The 24,498-nt window shown below is 28.1% G+C and overlaps 1 protein-coding gene across 1 annotated transcript in view; it reads left to right on the top strand.

Moving 5' to 3' along the window:
• The window catches only part of LOC123290797 (protein Skeletor, isoforms D/E-like), a 56,601-nt gene that overhangs the window by 6,435 nt on the left and 25,668 nt on the right, over positions 1–24,498 (top strand). The window contains exons 3-4 of the mRNA XM_044871132.1: positions 4,374–4,555; positions 11,938–12,100. Coding sequence (XP_044727067.1) covers positions 4,374–4,555; positions 11,938–12,100 — 345 coding nt within the window. The remainder of the gene's footprint in view (positions 1–4,373; positions 4,556–11,937; positions 12,101–24,498) is intronic.

The following is a 24,498-nucleotide window of genomic DNA, read 5'->3' as shown; positions in this document are numbered from 1 at the left end:
AAAGTAAGAATAAAACTTTTCGATATCTGGGGTAGTTTTGAAAAGTTGAAATCGAAAGTTGAAAATTTTATTTAATTATTTAGCTTTCCATATTTCAAAAACCGAAAGATATCGTAAATTTTATTCTTATTTTTCGCCTGCATTCATGAAGTTATAACAAAATTAATCATCAAAGATGAAAATAAGGTACAGATTATTTCAACCACAAGTTTAAACTTGCCTTGACGCTTTTACTACCTTAATTGTGCAAATGCACATGAAATTTTCTGAAATCCGTTTTGCCCTATAGATTCCAAACTGAAAACCTTATATCTACATTCGTTTATTTAGATAATAATAATAAAATCTTGTTTTAATCTTTGTTTAAATTTGTTTGTGTGTAATTTCCCCGTGTGCTGGGATGTAGATGTGCGGAGATTTTACATCTGTAAAATTCTACATAATGTATCTTTTACAGTAGGTACTTTCATTTTTAATATTAATATGGAAATGAATATCCGTTGTGATCAAATCTTGGTATCACAAATGACCTCGATTATTAATATTTAAAACAACCATGGTGGGTATGGCCTTTAGAAACAAGACCGATAAGTTTCTGATTCGGTCCTTGGTTGTGCTAATTTATCAATTATAGTGAAATTTATTTTCTTCTACAGGTTTTAGTCTATTTTACTCAAACTGTCTATCCGAGATATATGAACTTTAGAAGAAAAGAGAGAAGAACATTAAAATCATAAAATATCGCTAGTAAAAATTTCTAATTGACTGGTTAAATTGTTTGGGGGTTATCGACAAAAATTTGTTGGTATTCAACGCCTCAAAACTTATTGACAAAGTTTTTTACTTCAGTTTTCTGAGAAAAGCCAATGGCTTGATATCAGAAAGCTAAAAGAACGAAAAAAAAAATTTAACAAAAAAAATTTACTGTCGCTTTCTTCTTTTATTTTTTACATTAATAATTATTATCACCGATCAATTACCTATTTAATATTCTATAAGATATAGCAGTAAAGTTTTAGAGACTATTTTAAGTTGAATTTTTATTGAATTTTTTTTGAATTTGCATACACTAAGAGGGCTATGTCTAAATGCAAACATAATTAAAATGTTTAAAAAAAGTTCGTTTGAGATCATAGATTGAGTAAGAAATATTAAATATTAAAATTGATTTCCTGAAAACGGTGTTTTAAATATTTTTGAAGGAAAGCGCTTACGTAAGAATTTTCGAGTTTACTCGATAATTGTAACCGCACATTACTTAGATTGGCGATGTGCAAACTGTGCTTCGCGGCCTATTTTTCAAACGCGAGAACTTTTTTTGGATCACCAAATTAACAAAATATATATTTAACAATAAAAAATGTAAGGTTTTTCTTAAAAAATAAATTCGCCTCTCCCCTTTCTCAGTTGACCCGGGACGACAAAGACGAAAATCATGTTATATTGGTCGAAATTGAGTCGTTCTTTTCGAGTTACAGCCACTTAAATATTACACACCCTTACTATTATTAGATTAATTACCCTTACTTACTATTATTATTAGAGGGAGTTGTATGAAATCAAGCAAGGTAAATCAATAGCTTGAGCCTGCTTACAACTATACAACCTTCTATCTCTTCTAGATCCTAGTATTTGGAATTTAGTATCCAAGTTTTCAGACATTCTCGCTGAAAGTTTGTAAATTGATAAGGAGGTTCTAATTATTGATTTATTGTGCTTATAGTCATTCAAACCCCATCTAATAGTAGTGAGAATGTACACTCGAAAACGATTGACTACCGGTTCTATGTTTATATAACATTTTTTGTCGACTCGAATCACCTGCTAAAGAGGAGTAGGAGAATTTTGGTACACTCTTTACATTAACCATAAGTTTAACGAATATTTTATATGCTTGAAATCGGAATAATTTTCGAATTTAAAATTAGTTAGAAATAAACTTTACTTTATGGAAAATATATCAATTTAAAAATCGTGGAATACTGTATATTATTGTATTCAATTCTTCTCTAGTCACTAGCTACTCCTTTCTGTTTAAAAAAAAAAAACAGGAAATTTTAAGCAACGTTACAAAAAACATATGAGTTATCATTTTTATTTTAAATCAAGCTGGCCTTAAATGACCTTCAACGTAAAATCTTGCATACCCGTGTTAAACTTTGCAATACAATTTTGGATTTATTTTGAAATAATAAAGTGGTCCTACACTTTTCGATAACTTTATAGATTTCCACTACTTTAGATTTACTATTCAAGTTATAGTGAGCCAAATTAATAATTCCACCAGAATAAAAATGCCAAGTTTTCCAACGACCTAAATTTTGTTCATTATATTTTTTAATCATATTATCATTATCTATCTCGTATATCTGTCCATGTCCATGTTTTATTAAAAAAAATGTAATTATAAGCTTACAATGATGAATAATTATTATTTTATTTTAAATATTTATTATTTATATGTATACCTACGCGTTGTTCGTGTTAATGGATTACGAACGTCAAGTGTTTATATTTGTCGTTAATTGTGGCTATTGTTTTATAATACGAATTATTCACACATTTTTTAATTGCATGTTACCTACAATTTATTAGACTTTAATTTATTTATAAATGGGTTTTATAATCATTGGCATAACTAAAATTATCACTTCGTCTCTTCAACGAAAGTAATTTGATAATAATAATGAAATTAACAAAATAAAAAGCATCAAATGATAGCATAATAAAATTTCTGATAGGCAAAATTATGGAATGTATGTGTAAATAATAGTACAAGCATTAACATTATATTACATAGACTGAGTGTCAAACGATTTTAGGCGTGCCAACATCTGAGGTAATTGTTTAGGTCAAATCCATTGTAGATTCATAAGAAAAAATGTAAAGTCATACGTGATAAGTATTTTTTTTTTTAAGACAAAAAGAAAAAAAGTTCAGGGAAATCACGATTTTTATGTAAAACATTTTGTGATATGAAAATTTGGCATTCAATGTATGTTTTTTTGATAAATGTCCCTATATTCAATATATATTTTTTTGATAAATATCCCTATATTCTTTTGATAAATGTCTCTAGCTGACCTAAGCAATTACTCAGATGTTTTCACGCTTCTCACTGTACGGAAATATAGGCGATGCTTAGTCTATGTACACTGCAAAGTCAATGACTACAAGAGACGTTATAAGATCGATCTTCACCCATTTGATGAAGATTCCTAGATCAGATGTATTTTTTATGAAATTTAATTGATTTTGAAACAAGCCTATACCATTAACTTCGTAATTTAATTATCTTTTTTTTTTGATACCAATTGCGATTGGTTAACAGATCGGCGTAGATCTGTTCATATCATATAAACAGGAAAGTCAGTATATAACTACACCGATCTGTAAACCAATCGAAATTGGTATCAGAGAAGGAGATAATTTAATTACGAAAATAATGCTATAGGCTTGCCTGAAAAAAACCGTTCATGAAAAAAATTGATTAAAATTAATTTAATTCAAACTAGCCATGAACCCTTATTAGTGTTTAAAAATCAAATTAAATTAATTTCTATGCCCACTAGGACGCTATAGCTTTTTCCGATTTCATAAATTTTATAATTTTTTTGTGACACTGAGTTATCTATTTATGTCCCTCTGTTTCTAGTGCCCCCAATCAAATGCAAAAGGCTTTTTGGACAAATAAACTACAAATTTGGTAAAACGTCCATCATACACTATTCAAAAGAATCAATGAACACAAAGTGTTTAAATTTACAGCTTTTTTAGAAAGCCGGGATGAAATTTCAAACATAAGCAATAAAAATAAATTATTCCTTATGTCTAAACTTTGACCTCGAACCAACGACACATTAATTATTTTATTTATTTTTTTTTTATATTTTTAATAAATGCCTTTTCATCAAAAAGTCTATAATTAAGCGAAAATTTTAGGTAGGTACTTGAAAACAAATACAGATAACAAATATGAATTAATATTATTTGGTTAATTGTATCGTAAACTTAGTTCTACATTTTTTACAAGACAAGATTCCGCGGTGTATGTTTTATAAAAATAAAAATAATTATTTACCACAATATTAATTATTACACATAAAACATATAATTCTATATAAAAGCAATTTTCAAAAAATAAAAAATTCAAGGCGATCATGTTAAATACTGGACAACAATTTAAAAAAAAAATGTCATGTTGTAATTTTTTTTATTTTTAATACTTGAGTATGACTCATTAAATTTGAAAGGTTTTGAGTAGCACTTCACAAACAGTGAAGGCATTAGATATTAAAATAAAATAAAACCTCCATACTTTGTACCATAGTAAAATTTCTTTGAATTATAATATTTTTCATTGTCTTTTACAGCTGCCTACTTCTATGTAGGTAATACAAAAGAACCAAGTGGTAATGGTATACGATTACGTGATGAACGTGGTAGTTCTGGCGTAATCAAACGTTATCGTAAGAAGAGTATCACTTTAACGTTACCCGATGGAAAAACGTTGAATAATATAAAATGGTTTTCGGTTTGGTGTGATGAATTTTCGGTAAGTAATTAAGGAAGCGGCATACCTTTTCCCTCTGATCCATCTCCTCTGTTCGAAGAAACAGGTTGTAAAAGTTAAAAAATCGTTATCAATCGTTCCAACATAGAGATGGGTTGTTTATATCGTATCATCAACTAAATTTTATCATTTCTTCTTATAATAACCAAATTTTTCGACAGTGGCAATTTTTAACAGATGTCATTTGAAAATTTTGGTTAGTTAAATATGACATTGGAACATTTAGACCGTGAGCTCATATTGAAGCGAAATTTCTATGATTGATAAAGAAAAGTTTGGTAATATAAGAACAATGAGTTTTTATTTGAAGTTCGGGTGTTAATTTATGGAAATACAGTTTTAGTTTTTTTTCTGCTTTATATGTTAAAAGAAATTGTTGACAATACACAATACGTGAAAAAATGGCAGGGAGTTTGTAGATAAAGTAAAAACTTGGATGGCTGTAAACTTCCTACCTTGTTTGCACGTATTTTGTTGTCAATAGCTCTTCCTTAACATGTAGGGCAGACTAGAAAAAAAAACTAGGAAAAATACGAAAATAGAAAACCAAAATGGAAAATTCATTTTTCTTTATTATCTATCACGAAAATTTTGCTTCTTTATGGACTCACACTCTAATTGTTTAATGTTATTAGTATAGAAAAATGAAACTTGTAGTGAAAAATTTGGTAGATGGTACGATTTAAATGGCGAACTGTCCCTTATATTCTTGAAGAAAAGTGTTATTTCTTTATTAAGTTCTTGGAAAACCTCAATTAGATATAACAAACGAGAAACAAACATACCCTTTAAAAAAATTTTGAGCATAAAATTGTCGAAAATGTCGATAAATTCTGTCTTCTTAAACGTAACAAAAAAATTAAATTAGGTAAATTATCTTTCAATAAGGGTGCAAAAGACAATACATACAAAGAAAATTTCTTTTTTATCTGGCATCGTTTACACTCTACAGGTGAGATAAAAGGATGACATGAATGACATAGTTTGCGTCGAGTGTTAAAAATTATCGTATTTATATCGTTAAAATTATACATGCAAAAATTTACTCTTCACATCTCTATATATTTTTAGGTATCATTCATTAGATCCACAGACAGTTATGAAAAAAATTAATTATCTTAAAATGAATTATTAGTTTTTCATCAAATGTAGCTAAAACTCATCCGTACTAAAACAGCCTTCAAATAAATAAACGCGTTGAAACCCGTTTATTCTAGTTCCACCTTATAAGGTATCAATTTATCTAGATACCAAGACGCAAATCAGCTTAATTACTAATAAGTCACTTTATATTGGCACTATATATTGAAATGTACTGGATTAAATTTACCAAAACCTTCCGATACCTGAAAAACATAAAAAATTTTTTTTATTTACAAATATTCGACTTTTAAGTTATTTACATTGGATGTTAAAAATTATTCTATATTTACTCCCTTTCTTTTAACTCGTTGTGCCAGCTCTTCTGCTTGTTAATTCAATCGATCTGAAATTTTCTAGGAAGACTCGGACGAAAATAAAATTATAAAATTTCATTTCAAAGATTAAAATAAATAAATAACTTGCACCACAGTTTTTCAACAATATTTTAATAGCATATTCAATAAAAAAATTAGTTAACTCAAAACTCAAAAATTTTAGTAACTTGATGGAAATTTGGTTATAAGTAGTTGAGATGTAAAATAAGATTTCTAAATTGCTGACACATGGAGCTTTTGGAAAATTGAAAACTACACATAAACTGAAAATAAGTTAAATGTTATAGTTGAAACTGGCCTAAATTCTGAATATCTTCATTCTTTATTCATCTTTCTAACAATAAAATTGAGATTTCTACTTTTTACGATAAATATACTTATTTCATAAAATACCCCATTTTTTTATCAGTATTAATAGTTTTCAAGTTGTTGGAGGAGAACTGTTTTTTAATATTTTTATTTTTTTTTGTATTTGCTCAATTTTTAAAGGCTACACGTGACAGTCACTTTGAAATTTTAAATAAGCAGAAATTGAATCAAAGATTGATTAAAATATGAAAAAATTCTTTGGAATTTTGATTCTCTGTTGTTGGAATGCACAAATAAATTTCCCTAAAACCGGAAAACGAAGCCTAAATTTAAAAATTTTTTCATTCATTTTCTATTAAATCTATTTATATTTGAAAAAAATGTTTAAAAAAAAATTGATTTTCTAATTTAATTTGGTCTTTTATCTCTTATTCCCGAAAACGAGTTGACCTTTGACTGAAGTTTAATACAAATAACTTAAGCTTGAAATATTTTTCGGTGTCCGATTTACCCTAGTAGAAATTCTTCATTAAAGGATGTTAAAAGATTTCTGTTACCCAATAATCTATACTTTTAGAGAAATAAATTAAATTAATTTACTGACATTTATAATTAATTTTTCAATCTTTTAATTTTATTTATGATTAAATTAGTACACAACAAATCAAACATATTCTGATGTATCCGATTTCATTGTAAAATTATTTATGAATTATTATTGTTAATGACCTTATTAAAAAATATACATAAATATAATTATTATTTGCAGATATATTTTTACAACCACATAAAAAATACAAAAGTTCTTACCATTTTACCTATACCTGTTTACATTTCATATCAAATTAGAGTTAGAATCCTTGAATTTGTTAGTTAATATTTCTGATTTGATTATAATAAATATTTAAATATCGTAAAAGTATTAAATACGTTTATATTTATTATATATTTTAAAATAATTATAAATTTATTACATTTCAATTTTTAATGAATTTATAATATTTATATAGAATGTTTTATTAAAATTTTAAATAACTATTTTTTGATTTAATGATTTAAATTATTAAATGATTCAATATTTATTATACTTAACGTATAATTTAATATTATTTTAGTCTAAACTAGCACTTTCTTAAAATTAGGTAATTTTCTTTTAAATTACTTAGATATTTTCCAAATTGAAAATAAATTAATGCAAAACAACAAACTTAAATTAAAAAAAAAAAGAGAGGTGTCGTGAGACACCCGGTTGGAACTATGTTACTATCGTATGTTCGTATGTTATAAATGTAGCGCTTACTTTTGTACTAAGATTTGCTTTGATTTTTTTACTGGTTTGAATGATGATGAGAAAAATCACAAAATGATCTTACAAAATTGAACATGTGCATAGTTCAATTTTGTAAGATCATTTTGTGCTTTTTTTCTTCTGTTTATTTTTAAAAATATTCAGCGTGACCAAAAAAATGAAAATATACAACAAGATAAAAATTATTTGAAAATAAAAATAACTGTATGAGTAATTAATTATAAATATTAGTTTTGTGGTACGCTACCTTGGAGGTTTAGTGTAATTAGTTTCTTTTAAATGGTTTTTTTCTCTCACGATACTGCTAACATTTCTGCGCATTTATAATTTTAGGTTTAATTTTTTTTTCCTTTCCTCTCTCACGATACTGTTTGCATATCTGTGCATTGATAGTTCTGAAAATTTAAAATATTAATTTAAAAAGCAAATACCTGTTTTATTGTTTAAAGAATTAAATATTAAAGCTACTTTAACCTTATACTTTATGAATTAATTGTAATATTAGTTTAGAAAAGACACACTTTTGATTTAGTAGTCAACCCAATATGTTGCTTGATCAAGATATTTATTATAACATAACATAAAATTTCTTATTACTTACTTTCAATTATTTCTATTATGTTCAACTTCTTCTGATAATTCACAACTCATTTTTTTGAATGAAAAACATAAACTTTGGACAAAAAATTTGACAAATTATTAATTATGTTCAAAATATTCTCAAAATACATGGTATGCTGAATCGATTAAAAAAGTTTTAGTTTCCTATAGGTAACACATCGTCGGATTTTCAGGTCGTTTACTATAGGTCTAATTAAAACGTGCGAGAAGGAACATAGTTCCAAAAACTAATAATAAAATCTGTGGTCTAAACGAACTAGAAAAAATTAAATAAACTCCAAAGAAAAAATTAAAAATCAAAGTTCCAATTTCTTCTAATAGTAAACTTTTTTTAAATATAAACCACTGCGAGTAATTCGCCGGAGCTTGTATAAGCCTAACATACGTATATAAAGAACTTCTTCGTATATAAAGAACATTTTTGGAAAAATGATGTATGGCTTCGTCAGATTACGATAAGTCATAGTTAATTAGTGTAACAGTGGCTTCATCAATGAAATGCTTGAACCAAAAAATTATAATTCGCTTTTGCCTGAGTTAAAATTATAAAATTTTTATCGTGAATCAGTCGTAAAATATGATCATCAAATAGTTATTAGATAGAAGGTTCCAAAAATAATTACTATCAAATATTTTACATAATATATACAGAATTTGCTTTCAATTAAATTTAATTGAACATGCTATATATTAAAATTATTTATAGTTTAAATCGTGATTCAAAATACAATTTATATATTTTTTTTTATAAAATTGTATAATTAATTGTGTCAATTTTTTTTTTAAATATACCTAATAATGTGAATGAAACATCTCATTTTCATTTCAAGGTAAAACAAACATAAAATCATAATTACTTGTCTATATTTGTATGTACAGGTACATCTTTTTCTGTAATAAAATTTTTTTAATACTATATTAGCAGGTAATTAGACTTAATTTTATTGATATTCATTTCTAAATAATTTTATAACTTTAATTTAATGTTACTTTTAAGGAATTAATTAGGATTACTTTTAAATAAGTTGTGAAAATTTTTTTTACGTTTTTTTTTAATCGATTTTTAGTAACATTTTTCTTTGAACATAATCGATTTTTCTGTAAATTATCGAGAAGAGTTCTAAATGATTTTCGAAGTATATTTATTACAAAACAGATCTTACACTCTTCGCGTTTAATTATGTATAACTTATTTAACAAAGTAATTTAATGTAAGTATTTTTCATTGATATTGTCTCCGCCATTTTACTGAAATTTCCCATCGTCAGCGCCATTGCGTAATCAACGATTGCGTAATCAAAACTGTATATATATGGTATGCCAACAACTAAAGTCCATTTTTTCATTTTATTAGTTTTCATTTGTTTCAAATTTTACTCTCACTGCCATGATTGGTTCCATGTTAAGTAGTTTTAATGTTCCATGTCTAAGTCGCATTATTTTATTTTAACAATGTGACGCTTGGCGTCGCGACGCTTGTACTCGTTTATTATTTAAGTCAGGACAAAAAATTATGAGGCGCTTTTCTCCCTACGGGAAATTCATATGCGGCAACCTTAATCTAAAATTCCACTCTTATGGAAACGTTGTGTCTCTTGGAATAATATTAACTTATTATTCGATTGTCCTTGATAATAATTCGACGTTATCAAAACAAAAGTTTCATATTTATTATTTAGTTTACTTACAAGGTAAAAATATCAATTGAAAAGTTCAATAATCAATAATCTTACTCACTTGTCTTAATGAATGACTAATTATTTTAATATTTTTTTGACAAAACAAGGTTATTGATCTATTTATTAAACAATAATAATAATAATATTACAAAAAAAAATTTTTATTATCTAGACTATAATATGTCTGATTTATTTTTGATGTCAATGAATTAAAATAAAAAAAAGACTTCTTATAGTTTTTTTTTTAATATTTTTACCTTGTACTATTTCAAAACATTAAAAAAAATTGGCCCCACCTTGTTACGTGATCAATTTAATGTTTTAATTTGCAATATTTAATCCTTGTAATTGGAATGATTAAAGAATGTATCAAAAAGGTTGAGGTTGAGATAAAAGGACAGCTGACAGGTACAATTATTTAATTACTCTTTGAATATTCTTGCTCCATAAAATCCAAATCAAAGATTAACAAGAATCATAAAACGTATTTTAGACTAGTCTGCGCAATCAACCGGATAACAACATTTAAAATTTTCAATATTGTTATCTTCACAAGTCTTACTTAGATTGTAATAAAATTAATCGTTAATGCTCTTTACATGCAGCTAAATTTTTCTGTTCCAAAAAAATAAAACTCATGAAATTGTGAATAAACGGGGGAGATATAGTGCAAAATAATTTTATTTATAATACAAATTTCGCCACTCTGAGTATAAAAATACATTTGTCAGAAAAAAATTTTTATAATGCATGTCCATACAAAAGTAAACTTTTTATATCTTCTACCTTCCCAGTGATGGATTACCGCCTAGGCCCGTGAGGCCCGGGCCTAGGGCGGCACAATTTGGGGGGCGGCAAATTTTTCAGAATGTCAAAATTTTAAATCTAATATAATGTAACGACAATACATTTTAAGGATCTATTCGAATTTTTTTTTATATAAATTTACAAATAAATTTCTATGAAATAGAATGGAATTTATTTTCTGATTAACTTTTTTATTTGTGAGTGCAATACTGATAAAGTACTGCACTCACATTGAGTTTGGGTAACACAGTAAGAACGTTACATATATAATATATTTACAGAAAACAAGAGCGCTGCGCGTAGCATGTAATGACAGTGATTTGACTCTGCTTTGTTTTACGTATAAAACTAAGCGTCGCGCTGTATACAAGACGCATAAATTTGTTTAGTTTTACGAAAGCCGTGCAAGTGTAAAAGTCTCATAATATTATTATTGTGTTTCTTACCATTGAAAAATTCAATTATTACTTTGAGTTATCCATTTTTTTAACGAAGTTGTCGAGGTTCTCTGAATTTAATTTTTTTATTAGCAATTAGCAAGGAATATACAATTTTTTGCATTCTCAAAATCTTCAAGATGTTTATCCAAATGTAGACATTGCTCTACGTATTTTTTTGAGTATTCCGGCCACGAACTGTTCAGGAGAAAGATCTTTTTCCACCTTGAAAAGAGTAAAAACGTATTTACGCGCAAGTATGGGCCAAGAGAGACTCAATGCTTTAGCACTACTGTCAATTGAAGCTCAACTTGTTCAAGAAATTAATTACAACGATGATTTTGCTCAGACGAAAGCAAGAAAGAAGATATTTAAAAATTAAGTTATACATTATATTTTAAGAAAACTGAATGTTGTTTATGTTGTTAATATTTATTTGTATTGTTCAACAATTGTATTTTTATGAAATAAATATTTATATCTAAATAATATAAACGGATTCAAAAAAATAAAATTTCATCTTTTAAAAAGGGCGGCTAATCAGACAGGGCCTAGGGCGGCAAAATACTTAATCCGCCACTGTACCTTCCACAAATTCCTTAAAATAACTTCCATATGCCAATAAAAAAAAAATTTTCCGAATCATTTATAAATTATGGTTGATTTCATTCATCATCATTTTGCTCTCATATTCAATTATTAATTTTACTTTTTTTGTTTTCAGGTAAATTTCGGTGATGTAAAAATCCCCCGAAATTTTGATTTTCCACGACCACAAAAAATTGATGCATTGAATGGAGTACATAAGATCACATCTGATAATATTGTTATCGTCGACGCACAAACATTACTCATTCCAAATTTGTCCTACGATGGAGAGGCACCAGGTGAGTTTAGATATAAAATTAATCTATACCAATTCTGCAATTGTCACAATACCCTAAATACTCACTAATAATTCACTTAAGTATCAGATCGATTTTAAAATAGTTTTTGTAAATAAAAATAAAAGTAATCAAATTGGGTAAATTGACAAAATTTCAGTTAAATAATAAAAAGTTTCTTGGATCGACATTTGAAAGTTTTCAAACTAGACCATTATAGTCCACAGTTAAGACAAATGCCTTAGATTCTTTTTGTCTGCCATTTGGAGAACTAATAGAAGTAAATTTGTAATAAAGACAAATGAGGTGTTAATCATGGATTAAGAGGCGAATTTATAGAAATCGAGTTTTTCATTCACTATAAAAACTTATGAAATAAAGTATGCAAATGTCGCTATTGATAACTGGGAGTTGCAACTCGCTAATTGGCGATAATAATTCGTACTAATTCAAAAGAAGACCCGAATTCAGTAGTTACAATTTCGGCTATCAGATAGCAATACTTGTACTTATCATTTTTTTAAGGCCAATAAAAATATTCAAATTCAAATCAGATAAATTTCGCCAACCGGCGATAATAGTTTGTACTATTTAACAGGAAGTAGACCGCTTTTTCAGTAGTTCCAATTCAGACCACCTGATTTCTTACCAATTATCAATAGAAGGTTAAAAAAAAACTACTGTTAATTAAGATTAACATTCAATAATTATATTACGAATTAAGATATCTTAATCGGGAAAGATTTAAAACAAATAAAATACAATTATAGCACGATTAAATAAGCAAGATATTTACCAGTAACACAGCATCAACGGTACACAAATAAAGTAAATAAATATTACCTAATATAAGAAATAATCAAACATCTCTCTAATAAAAAAATTTTTATAACATTAAATGTTGCATAATTTTTGTTTAAGAAAAAAAGTCACTTGACAACTTAACTCTCTATAAAACAGCTTCTACATAATGTAATAATACATAATCGCTTCTATGGCTGACCGTACACGGTTCGACTATCGCGATCTAAGTAATTTCTTTTATAATAGGGAAAAGGACCCGAATATGGGTTACTTTTCGAAAATGGGATAAAAATAAGGTTAAATGTTATCTTAGTTACAAGAAAATTTGTGTAGTAAATTATGAATATAGGTAAATTAAAAATAGCTCCTAATATCGGATTTCAGATAATACCTACATTCTTTTTGTGTGTTAGGAATTTAGAAAATTAGTCAATATAATTTCCTGACTTTTTGATCTGATTAATAATTGCGAATTTAGTACTTTTTTGTTAGGAGTTGAAGCTGTTACATGTGGTGTATATTCTTGCGAGGTTGATGGTAAAGGGCTTATCGATCTGGCCAATGTTGGGATTATGTTGTTGGACTTTGATTCAAAAGATCCAGATATTTCATCTCCAGTTTCATCTAATAAATTAATCATATTTGAGTTCTTGACTATCTTGACTATTTACTGCAAAGCCACAGTCACCAAATACAAATGTCTTAGTATCGGATATCCGTTATTGAGCAACAAGTATCCGATAATGAGAATTCATATATATGAGATGAAGAACACTCAATCAAATCAAATAAAAAGGAAATCTTACGACACTTGAAAGAACAAAAATCACACCTTAGGGTTTAAAACTGATAATCGGATAAAATCATGTTTAACAAATAACTTCTTTACCATACAATTTTTTATTTACTTTGTGAAATTCCAATTTGTCGGTATACTACTCTTTTACTGCCAATTTGTGTAACTATTTGAAAATATAGAGTAATTAAGTAGATTACGAAATTAATGAATGACTATGACTATGAGATTATAAAATCGTGATATTAAACCGTGTCGCATACCCAGAAGGCAATTATACCTGATATTTATCTAAAATATCTTTTAATTTTTATAATAATAATTGCAAGTGTAATTTTAAATTTTAAATAAATAAATAAGTTTTGATGAACGAAGCAGGTTACTTGATTTATTGTCATACACAAAAATGATGATTTACTTACAATTGCTTACAATTTTCATACACAAAAATGATTGGCAAGTCTTGATGTCATTCCTAATGCTATGACACTCAAGAAATAAATTTGAATTGGTTTTTGAATAAGCTTTAATTATTCTTTGAATCATGAACTTCTATGAATTATTTTAAAACAAAATACCTTTTCAATTTTTGGAGTTATCCAAACAAGTTTGTAAACGTTACCTGAACATGTCATAAACAAACACTAAAATTACAAATAAAACTGATATATCGTTCACTTAACATTGAATCTGCCACCACATTACAAACAAATTTAATTGAATTAAATTTTAAAAGAATTTTTAATTTTTAATTTACATAATTAAGTTCTCTAAAGCTCCCTTTTTAATTCGTAAACAAGACGTCATAAAGGACTGGCTTTAAAAAATCATCAGGAAACATATAGAAAGTCTGGAATAACATTTGAAATTTCCCATTTTGAATAATGGGATAATATTGATCTCTTTTTTCATATTATGACATCTTCAAAACTTCTTAATCTAGAGTACTATTTAAAAATGATGTCTATCAATGTTAAGAAAATAAATACGTGCTTTTGCATAATTTGACATAGGCAATCTTTTAACGTTACCTTTTTATTGTTATATAGTCTCCGTGAAAGTAAAATTAAAACTTCACCAAAATATAAATCAATCCTAAAGATGTAATTAAAATTCATTAATGAATTTTATAAATGTGAAACCTCATCATTTTTGTCCAAAAGTACAGATTTTTTTACTTTCTTTTTTATTTTATTTTGTCTTCATCGTCAGATGTTGTATGTATTTTATTAATTAAAAATATATATACAAGTGCAATTAATTAATTATTTTATAGACACTAAGAATATTTATATTTTATTAATATTGGCATTGAAGTGTGTGTGTGTGTTTGAGTATGCAATTTGAATGAAACTGCTAAATTATATTCATATTACCCACAAAGTAAAAGGCAAGATCGCCTTAGTATTCATTTATAATTAATTTTATTATGTACTGAAATTATAAAGTGTAATGAATCAAATATCAATTAAGTTAGCACTGACAACTTGAAGAGTAAGAACTAAAAGAACTAATAAGAGAACACACACAAAAAACTGTTTGAAGTTCCTTTTAATGTACTAAAAAATAAATAATAAAACGATTTCCAGGAACCTGTATATGACTAATTGTTAAAACTTGAGACGGTTAGGATTGATATGTTCAGAAAAGTGAAATCACCATATCTTATTTCTTTGTATTTAATGTTTTTACTGAGAGCTTGAGGTTCTATACCTCGTTGGAAAAGTTTTTCTTACTGTTTGTCCATTAAAAGCTTGTACTTTAAAGGCATAATTTTTACTTTACGAAAAAAATTAGCTTGAAAGGAGAGGAGTGTTTTTTTATGGAATAAGCTTTAAATTAAACAAATAAATACTATCAATCTCCACGATTTTGGGTTCATTGGAAAGTTAATTTTATGCCAATTGTATTGAAATATGACTTTGTCCACAAGGCATCGTACCTGAGTCGAATGAAGCGTAAAGTGTGCGTTATGCGAAAGCCACTCATAAGGCACATTGCTTTCATTTTGAAAAATGGCGATTTGTGGTCAGTGTGTTTTGTTATTCCACTGTAAGTAAACTTTAAAAACTGTAAAAAAAAAAATGTGAAAAATTGCACGATTTATGTGTTTACATCTATGGATTATTTTTGCGGAATTAAACAAATAAATACTATCAATCGCCACGATTTTGTGTTCATGGGAAAGTCAATAGATCTTTTTCATGAAAAACAGATATGCTTTTTGATAATTTTTTATGAAAATATAGGTCGAGTAGAGCCTGTAACTCGAAAATTACGCATTTTTAAGAATAAAAACACGTGATCTGTGATGTCAATCCGACAAGCAATGACAATAAAACATTGTTAACAGTCGTATTAATATATCATTATTTTCAAGTTTAAATGACGTCAAACCAACCTTCGTGTAACATCGTGTGTTTCCGGATCGTTTTCGCCAATTTGAATTTTAATGATTTTCATTGTCTGTTTTCTCGGTCATATGGCTCCAAAAAAATCGGAGAAAAAAATTAGCCTATTTATCAAGACATTCACTTTCATTTAAAAAAAAGAAAAAAAAATGTCGAAAAAGGTCTATTATATGCCAATTGTATTGACATATGACTTTGGCCACAAGGCATGGAACCTGATTCGAATGAAGCGAAAAGTGTGCATTATGCGAAAGCCACTCATAAGACACATTGATTTCCTTTTGAAAATGCGATTTGTGGCCAATGTGTTTTTTTATTCCACTGTAAGTAAACTTATGCAAAAATAACGCTCTAAAATGGGGAAAATTGCACGATTTATGTGTTCTCACATCTATGGATTATTTCTGCGGAATATGAGTCCCTTTAAATCAATCATTTGGGATTATATTGCAGGCATACGCTCCCAATTGGTCTACAAAATTGTCGAAATACGACTTCCAGATTATGCTTAATTAAATCTTTGTACCTCATACTCATAAAATACTGTATGCATTGTACCTACAGATGTAATATGCCATCTTATTCTAGCTAGTTTTTTTCTGCTCTACTCTAATCTTTCTTGTTCCTTTATCAAATTCTATGATTCACTTCATTTTCAAGCTTATTAAGTTATTATGTCTAGGTTTGACCAAAAATATACTCACGGTCTAAAAATGTACCGCTTAAGAAAAAACTCGCTAGACAAGTAATTTGACTATAATACTCAAAGCATTATTAGGCGAACATGTTAGTTTTTACAGTTGCTCTCCTAATTTAAGGACTTTTGACTTTTTTCACCATTTTTCTACGAAATTTGTAGTTTTTTTTTTAGCCACGGGTATTGTAGCCACGGGTTACGGTAACTACAGGAACGGAATTACGCACGCGTCGAGCTAGTCGAATATATTAGTGTATTCTTAGATTAACCAAATATTTCAAACTTCTAGAAATATTAATCGTAGAAAAAAAGAGAAAAGGCATAGCCAGCTAAAAATTTATTTTCGGCCTATTAAATCGTAATAGGTAGGACACAAATTCAGAAACCATTAATGATTGTTGCTTACATTTGTAATCCTAATAGGTTTCAATTTATGTAGGATATTTAAATAATAAACTATATTTCTTATTTTAACTCTTTTTTTTAAACCTCATCAAAGATTATTTACCACCAATTATTATCTTAACACACCATATTTGTAAGTGTAAATTAAATCATTTGAAAATCACTTTTACCTATAAAATTAATTTGAACCAAAAATGGAATACATTTTTTATACCTTCATATTATATTAAATTGATGCATCTAATAATATTTTTAATAATTATAATTAATTTGACATTTTATTTAAATAAAAAATATAAATTTTATATTTCATTATTTATTTCGTCAATCTAGAGAAGTATCTCATATTTCTGGTATTTAATAAAGTAGAACAATGAACTTTGCAACGTAATGTACCTAATAAAACGCTTATAAATAAAATCAATGTACCTAAGGATTCCGTACATGAGTCTAATTTGTTTAGTGTACTAGTTTGATAACCACCATCTTCGCTGGACTCAAAAGTAAAGACCACTTCCATAACAATCGAAATAGGGATAGGGATTCTTTTACACAGCTCAAATTTATATGTTATATAATCTTGATTCATTGAGTGTCCATCCGTCATCTCGATAACTCAAGAAACAAAAAGAGATATCAAGCTGAACCTTTTATAGCGTGCTCAGGTCGTAAAAAGTGGGTTTGAATTCGTAAGTGAACCACATAGGTCCATCGGGGACTTGGGTCCGTTGGATCCATCTTGTAAGCCGTTAGATATAGAATAGAAGTTTAAATGTAAAAAATGTTCGCTATAAAAAATAAACAACTTTTGTTTAAAACGTTATTTCTTAAATATCACTGATTACCCGTGGGGCGCAAATTAGGACAAGTTTTTTGATAAATGCGAGAAAGATAGGCATACGAATTGTCTAATGTATGTGTTATACACACAATAACCGTGTTATTGGCGCACGTAGTAACGTCCTGCATAAGAAACGACTAATAACGCGTGTTATACTATTCTATGCAAAGGGAGGCGTCACGGTACGGTTTAAAATTTCTAAAATCAGAACGAAAGCGGTCACCATAATTGTGTAGGTTCTTTTAAAATTTATTAAAAACTAGCTGTGAACTACCCGCTTTACTGGGTAACATTTCCACTTTACCCTCACCCTCCATATCTTGCGAAGGGGTTACAGTTTTGTAATATACACGTTATTATTCTCTTTTATTTCATATCCCACTTGGGTATATTTTAAAATATTCGATTATTCATCCCCACTTTTTCGCTCCACCTTTCCACCCCCGAAGTTTAAAAATATATAAACACAATCTTTGATCTGGATGTATATCTTGTTAATATTAGAGCTTAATCAATGCACAACCTTTTAAGTTTTTGAAGCACTTTTCAATCCCTATTTCAACAACTTACTCTACTATATTTTGCATGTATTATACATAAAAACCTTCCTCTTAAACCACTCTATTAGAAAAAACCGCATCAAAATCCGATGCGTAGCTTTAAAAATCAAAGTATACATAGAAACATGATAGATACAGACAGCTGGAAGTGACTTTGTTTTATACTATGTATTGAGAATGCAAGCACTCTCTATAAAGGGTATTTCAACGATTAACTCAGTCAATTGTTTGTTTTCATTTGTTTTAGTAAAAAATTCAGAAAACACAGAAAAAATTACCGTGGTATAATATTCATTTATATACAGAATCATGGATGAATAAAAAATATTTATGCTTTACTAATTTAATTTGTATTATTTATTTTATTGCAACATAATGATGATTTTAATAAATACCTATGAACAAAAAAAATGTATTCTCTCCGTACATTTCAATAAATAATAATAAATTATAGCTTATTTCACGCATTGCACAAATTTATTTAAACATACCTATAAATGTTTAAAAATTCATTAACAAATACAGAATGTTACAGCAATTACGATCCATAGCTACCCAAAAAAATATTTGCATGGTCATGGTAGACAACAATGAAAATCATTTTACTAAAAAATGTTTTATTTAAGTCAAGCGTTTAGATTTAGGATTGAGGTAATAAAAGCTTGAGTACATCAACAATAATTGAAATTCCATTAACAATTTAAGCCAGTGCAGTTATATTTATAGTCACATATTCATATATGTAAATCTGTTACGGTAATTTATTACTGGAGCTAAATTGGTGCATTGAGGCGTCACGACTTCCAGAAGATCGAAAGAAAATTTTGTTAGTCATAAAACTTATTGGACAAATTTATTTAGTTGATAATAAAAATATAATGCTTTTTCAGTCAGCCTCAGGGGCTAGTCAAATAGTGTAGTAAAAAAAATACCAAAATGATGTTTCTGGTGACTTTCGTATATGTGTACCAATTTGGAAAATAAAAAATAAATAATTTGATTCAGGTTTCACAGACCTACGCATGCGAAATTGGTTTTTCAAAATGATTTGCCAATAAAAACTGAAAATCGATTATTAGATCTGAACTTACCTTGAAGTAAGCAGTAAAAGAATCGCAGAAAATTTTTTACTCAAATTCATTACACCCTCTAATAGAATTTGAAAAAATATGATACCGTGGTATCATGAAAACTTTAGAGAATATATCTCAAAAATGTAGAAAAACTTATACGGGCTAACGCCTCAAGTTGCTTTTGAAGTAGACCATTAATTTTGTTAAAATGCTGTCTACAGACACTATTATTCCCCCTTTTACTCAGTGTATAGCAAATCATAATTATATACAAGAAATATGAATCATTTTTTAAATTTATTTATTTAATTTTAAATAATTAAAAAATTATTTTATTTATTTAAACATTAAAAATATTATATTTAACTTAAAATAATAATTAATACGCTAAATAGCTTTTAATAATAAACTTTATCATACAAATAAAGTACCTACATAATAACAGATGTAGCTCGGAACTACTATTTTAGTGCTTTTTAGAATTTTTTTAAAATAATTTTGACAGTAGAACTTTGATGGTATATATTAAAAACACATAATTCTACTTTTATGTAGTATATTATACTTAGTGGTGAGCTGTTTTCCATTTTTGTGTCAAAAGTGAAATTTCGGGTCAAAAATGGCATGATTTTTGTAATACGTGACAGAATTAGTGTAATCTGACACTGGATTCGTATTCAGCGACCAAAAATACCTACTACATGAAAATTTTAAGCCAAAATAAGCATTTCAAAAAATTTGGGCTACATATGCCCTCCGCTGGGATCCTATGTTTCTTGGGGTCCTTTAAACACGTTACAAAATGTTTCATTCAAATCGGTGCTGTTTCCCCACTTTTCCACTTTCAACGCTTTTTTCTGGCTTTCATTCATTGTGTTATAACTAATATACTTTCTTTGGTACAGGGCCATATTTAGAATTCGAAGGCCCAAGATTCGCTGATGCAACCTTTACCAACAGTAGCTCAGTACCTTTACCCTTTCTTTAATAGCACTTCATCAAAAACATTAAACCATTTTTGATTCGCAAGCACCATAAACATACCTATATGCAAGTCAAAATGAGATTTTTTATTCAAAAAACAGTATTTCATTTATACATTTTACTCACATACAACGCTTGTGGTTTCTATGTACAGATGTCACCGCCATAGTTTTTGTTGCATAAATGATTGTTATTAGAGGGAGACCCTGGATGGGTGAATATTTATTTATTGTTTTTTATAATAAATGTTTATAAATAATTAATTTACACAAATGTTTGTGTAAATTATAATATAATTAATTATAATATTAAACAAAATAAATTTAATTGTGTTTCTATTATATTGAAAAAAATTACATATACAGGGTGGGCCATTTTAATCTATACATCTAAATATCTCTTTTTGTAGATAGCCAATCAAAAAATAGCTTAGACAAAAGTTTCAGAATCTCTGCGGTCACTAATAAAAGAAAGTTGCAGTTTGATGGGGGGACATCATATTTTGACATCAGATTAGGCCTAATTTCCCGGGTTGCTTTAATAGTCAATTTAAATCATACACGGTAAGAGATAAAACTTTAGAAAAACTAAATTAGAAAGTTGATTCTCATAAAAAAACTAACATTTTTCATTGTAACCAATTTTTCTAAAAAGTCAGAGAAAATGCGACTTAAAAGTATGTCATTATTGCATTTAATCGAAAGAAAGCACGCTAACTGCGGAAAAATGCTTTATATTAAAGTTATCAAGGGCAATAGAGGACATTCACCTGTGGCCATGACTTTGACCTACAATTATCGATAAACTTTAAGCGTATTTCCATTCGATTAAATGCAACAATGACATAATGAACCTCATCAAACGCTACAACTTTTGTTTAAGTTATTTTTTGATTGGTTAACTTTAAAACGAGAAATTTAGGCGTATAGATAAAAATGGCACACCCGATATATTTTTCATTTTGTAATAATCTATAAAGTAAATCGATTTTTAAAATACTTAATATATCAACAAAATAATTTATCTATTGGTTGTACACAGAAAATGATTTTTAATTATGTGCGTAAGTAATAATTGTTTGTTCTTAATTTACCAAGTGAGTGCTCTATATTATTAAAAACAAGTGAAAACAAACAATTGACTGAGTTAATTGTTGAAATACCATGTATAGACAGTTTTGATGACGCAATCGTTTGTTTTTTGACGTCACGTAAATAAAGAGTGATTTCCACTCTTAAATAGCCACACACACATAACTGATATTCCCATATTAATACATACTACAATTTTCACCTAATTATCGCCCTCGTGATATCTCTTTTAGTTTTTGAGTAATCGTGATGACAGACGGACAGACGACAGATGACAGACGGCAGACGACAGACGACAGACAGACAGACATACGGAAATGGACTAATTAGGTGATTCCATGAACACCTATACCAAAATTTTTTTCGTAGCATCAATATTTTTAAGCGTTACAAACTTGCAGCGATGGATTTACACTAGGGGCAATCGGGGCTAGTGCCCAGGGCGGCAAATTTTCTAGGGTGGCAAAATTTGGAAAGTGGAAAAAAAATTTTGTGTTGTCATAAAGTTTAAATTAGGTTTTTTTTGGAAAAATTAATAACGTTTTTGAGTCATTTTTGCAAATAGAACAATAGCTTAGCTATTCTATGCATCGACTCGAACGTAGGTACTTCAACATTTAGATTGTGAAGATTTAATCAACCAATTCGCAATTCAAAAAGTGTATATTTCATATACATGGTATAAAAGTTGGGAATACAATTATACCAATCATTCGATTCCTTAATGGTTGATATTTTGTTGATTTTTTAACTAATAAATAATTTTTTAATTTACAACTGAATATTATCTATGTTTCGCTCGTCATAAAAAGTTGAGATATGCAACTTGTATATTTATATTGTGTTCATTATTTTGGTGAATTTTTTATTTTGATGAATGTATCTGCCTCGAAAATATGTAACTGACTGATTCTGAGCACTGAGTAGCCACTTATTGTTCTCTTTTTTTTTTCATATGTACATTAACAATTTACCCAGTAATCACTTTGCTAACTCCACGAATCTCGAAACAAAAAAATTTAAACTACAACACTATAAAGTAAATTTATTTCAATAGAAACAAAAATTACAAAAAGTTTAAAATTCCAACACACTATTAAAAAAATACAGCAGAACTTCGCCACCAAAACCTCTTTATTATTAGATTAAGATTTTCCGGTAATATAATTTAAAAATATGAATACAAATTCAGTAAAAAGATAAATAAAAATTACTCTCGAACAATTTACGATCCTTACTACTTTTACTCTAACTTTTACAAAATTATAATGGGTTAATTGGAATTCTAATTTTATAGAATTTTTGTTTAAATATGATATTGGGGCTAAGTATACCTCGGCTAGCTTGCATGGAGAGTAATCTGGAAGTCCTGTTTCAACTTTTTATCTAGTCAAGTGATCTTGCGTATGTGGTTTATCGTAATCTAGCGAGTACACAAATCCTCAAGAAAATAATCGATAGGTGTGCCGTCATACAAGTTGTGCAGATTTAGAACTTTGGAAGCGTTATTCCAGCATAGGTGTATTTATGAAATAAAAATCAAAACAAATTGAGCACAAATCACATGCTGTCAAATTGACCTACGAGGTAGTTCCATTAAAAAAAACAAAATTGGCAATATTTCAGCATAAATACTGTATTTTCTTTCCCTCTAAAAATGAGCAGACAAGTCTTTTCGCGTTTTTTGATTTCCCATCACGTTTCCATCATCAGGATGGAAACTTCCAACTTATATTATAAGAATAGATTGCGCGAGTTCTTATGCTAGTCTTGAGTGAGAGAGTCCACATGTAAGAGAGAGAACGATGCCGAGGAAATCGATCGCTATAGAGAAAATGATACGTTAGCTCGGCAGCGTTCTTCCTCTTATCTGCGGACACTTCCACTGTTCTCTTGCGCACTCTGATCTTATAATATCTCTATGCTCCCACCAATTTAAATTCACGCTTTCATTACTATTTGGAATATTACTGCTTACAGAGATAAAGATTAGCTCCAATTAGGCTAGGTTAGGTTATATTGGCTGTCCACGTAAGTCACGCTTAGGCTATAGAACCCATTGTGATACCACATATGTGTTTTATCACCTTTTTCGCTGATAATTTCATTTCATAAGCTCCTCAATTATTTACTGAGGCTGAGTGTACCTCCTTCATGCATACACCATGCACTACACCATTCCATCAGAACTATTAATTAAAGTTTTGTTGTGACGGCGAGAAGCGAACCCTAGGCACACCGCGAACGGAATTGGTTGCGCTTTAAACAATTGAGTTACTAGGGTTGACTTAAGCTTCAAAGGTATAATATTTCTCAGTGTTTCTCATATTAACTTTTCAATTGACTCAACTTAACGAGGTTCAACTATAATTCTAGAAATCAATCAGATAAATAGTTAAAACGAATGACAATGATTAATTCAAATAAAAAGTATCAATAATGCCAACAATTGTAAACAAACTTCAATAATGATAAATGTTAACGACAATAATTTATTGTTTATTTTAAAAAAAAATAGTTTATATTATTTATCGAAAGTAGAACGAAAAACCGGAAATTTGAGGACGAAACAATTTATTTACTTTCTATAGAGAAAGAAAAACTTAGTAGTCTGAATCAAGATATTAATATAATATTATTAAAAAAAAGTGAATACTTCTCTTTTATAAGTAAGCAACCTTAGAGAGAATATTATTAAACTGGTATTTTTATTTAATAAAAGTTTTCTATAATCGAATG

This window comes from Chrysoperla carnea, chromosome 1, assembly GCF_905475395.1.
Source record: "Chrysoperla carnea chromosome 1, inChrCarn1.1, whole genome shotgun sequence".
NCBI lineage: Eukaryota > Metazoa > Arthropoda > Insecta > Neuroptera > Chrysopidae > Chrysoperla > Chrysoperla carnea.
The sequence above is the reverse complement of the archived record's forward strand: the minus strand, read 5'-3'. Positions and strand labels throughout refer to the sequence as shown.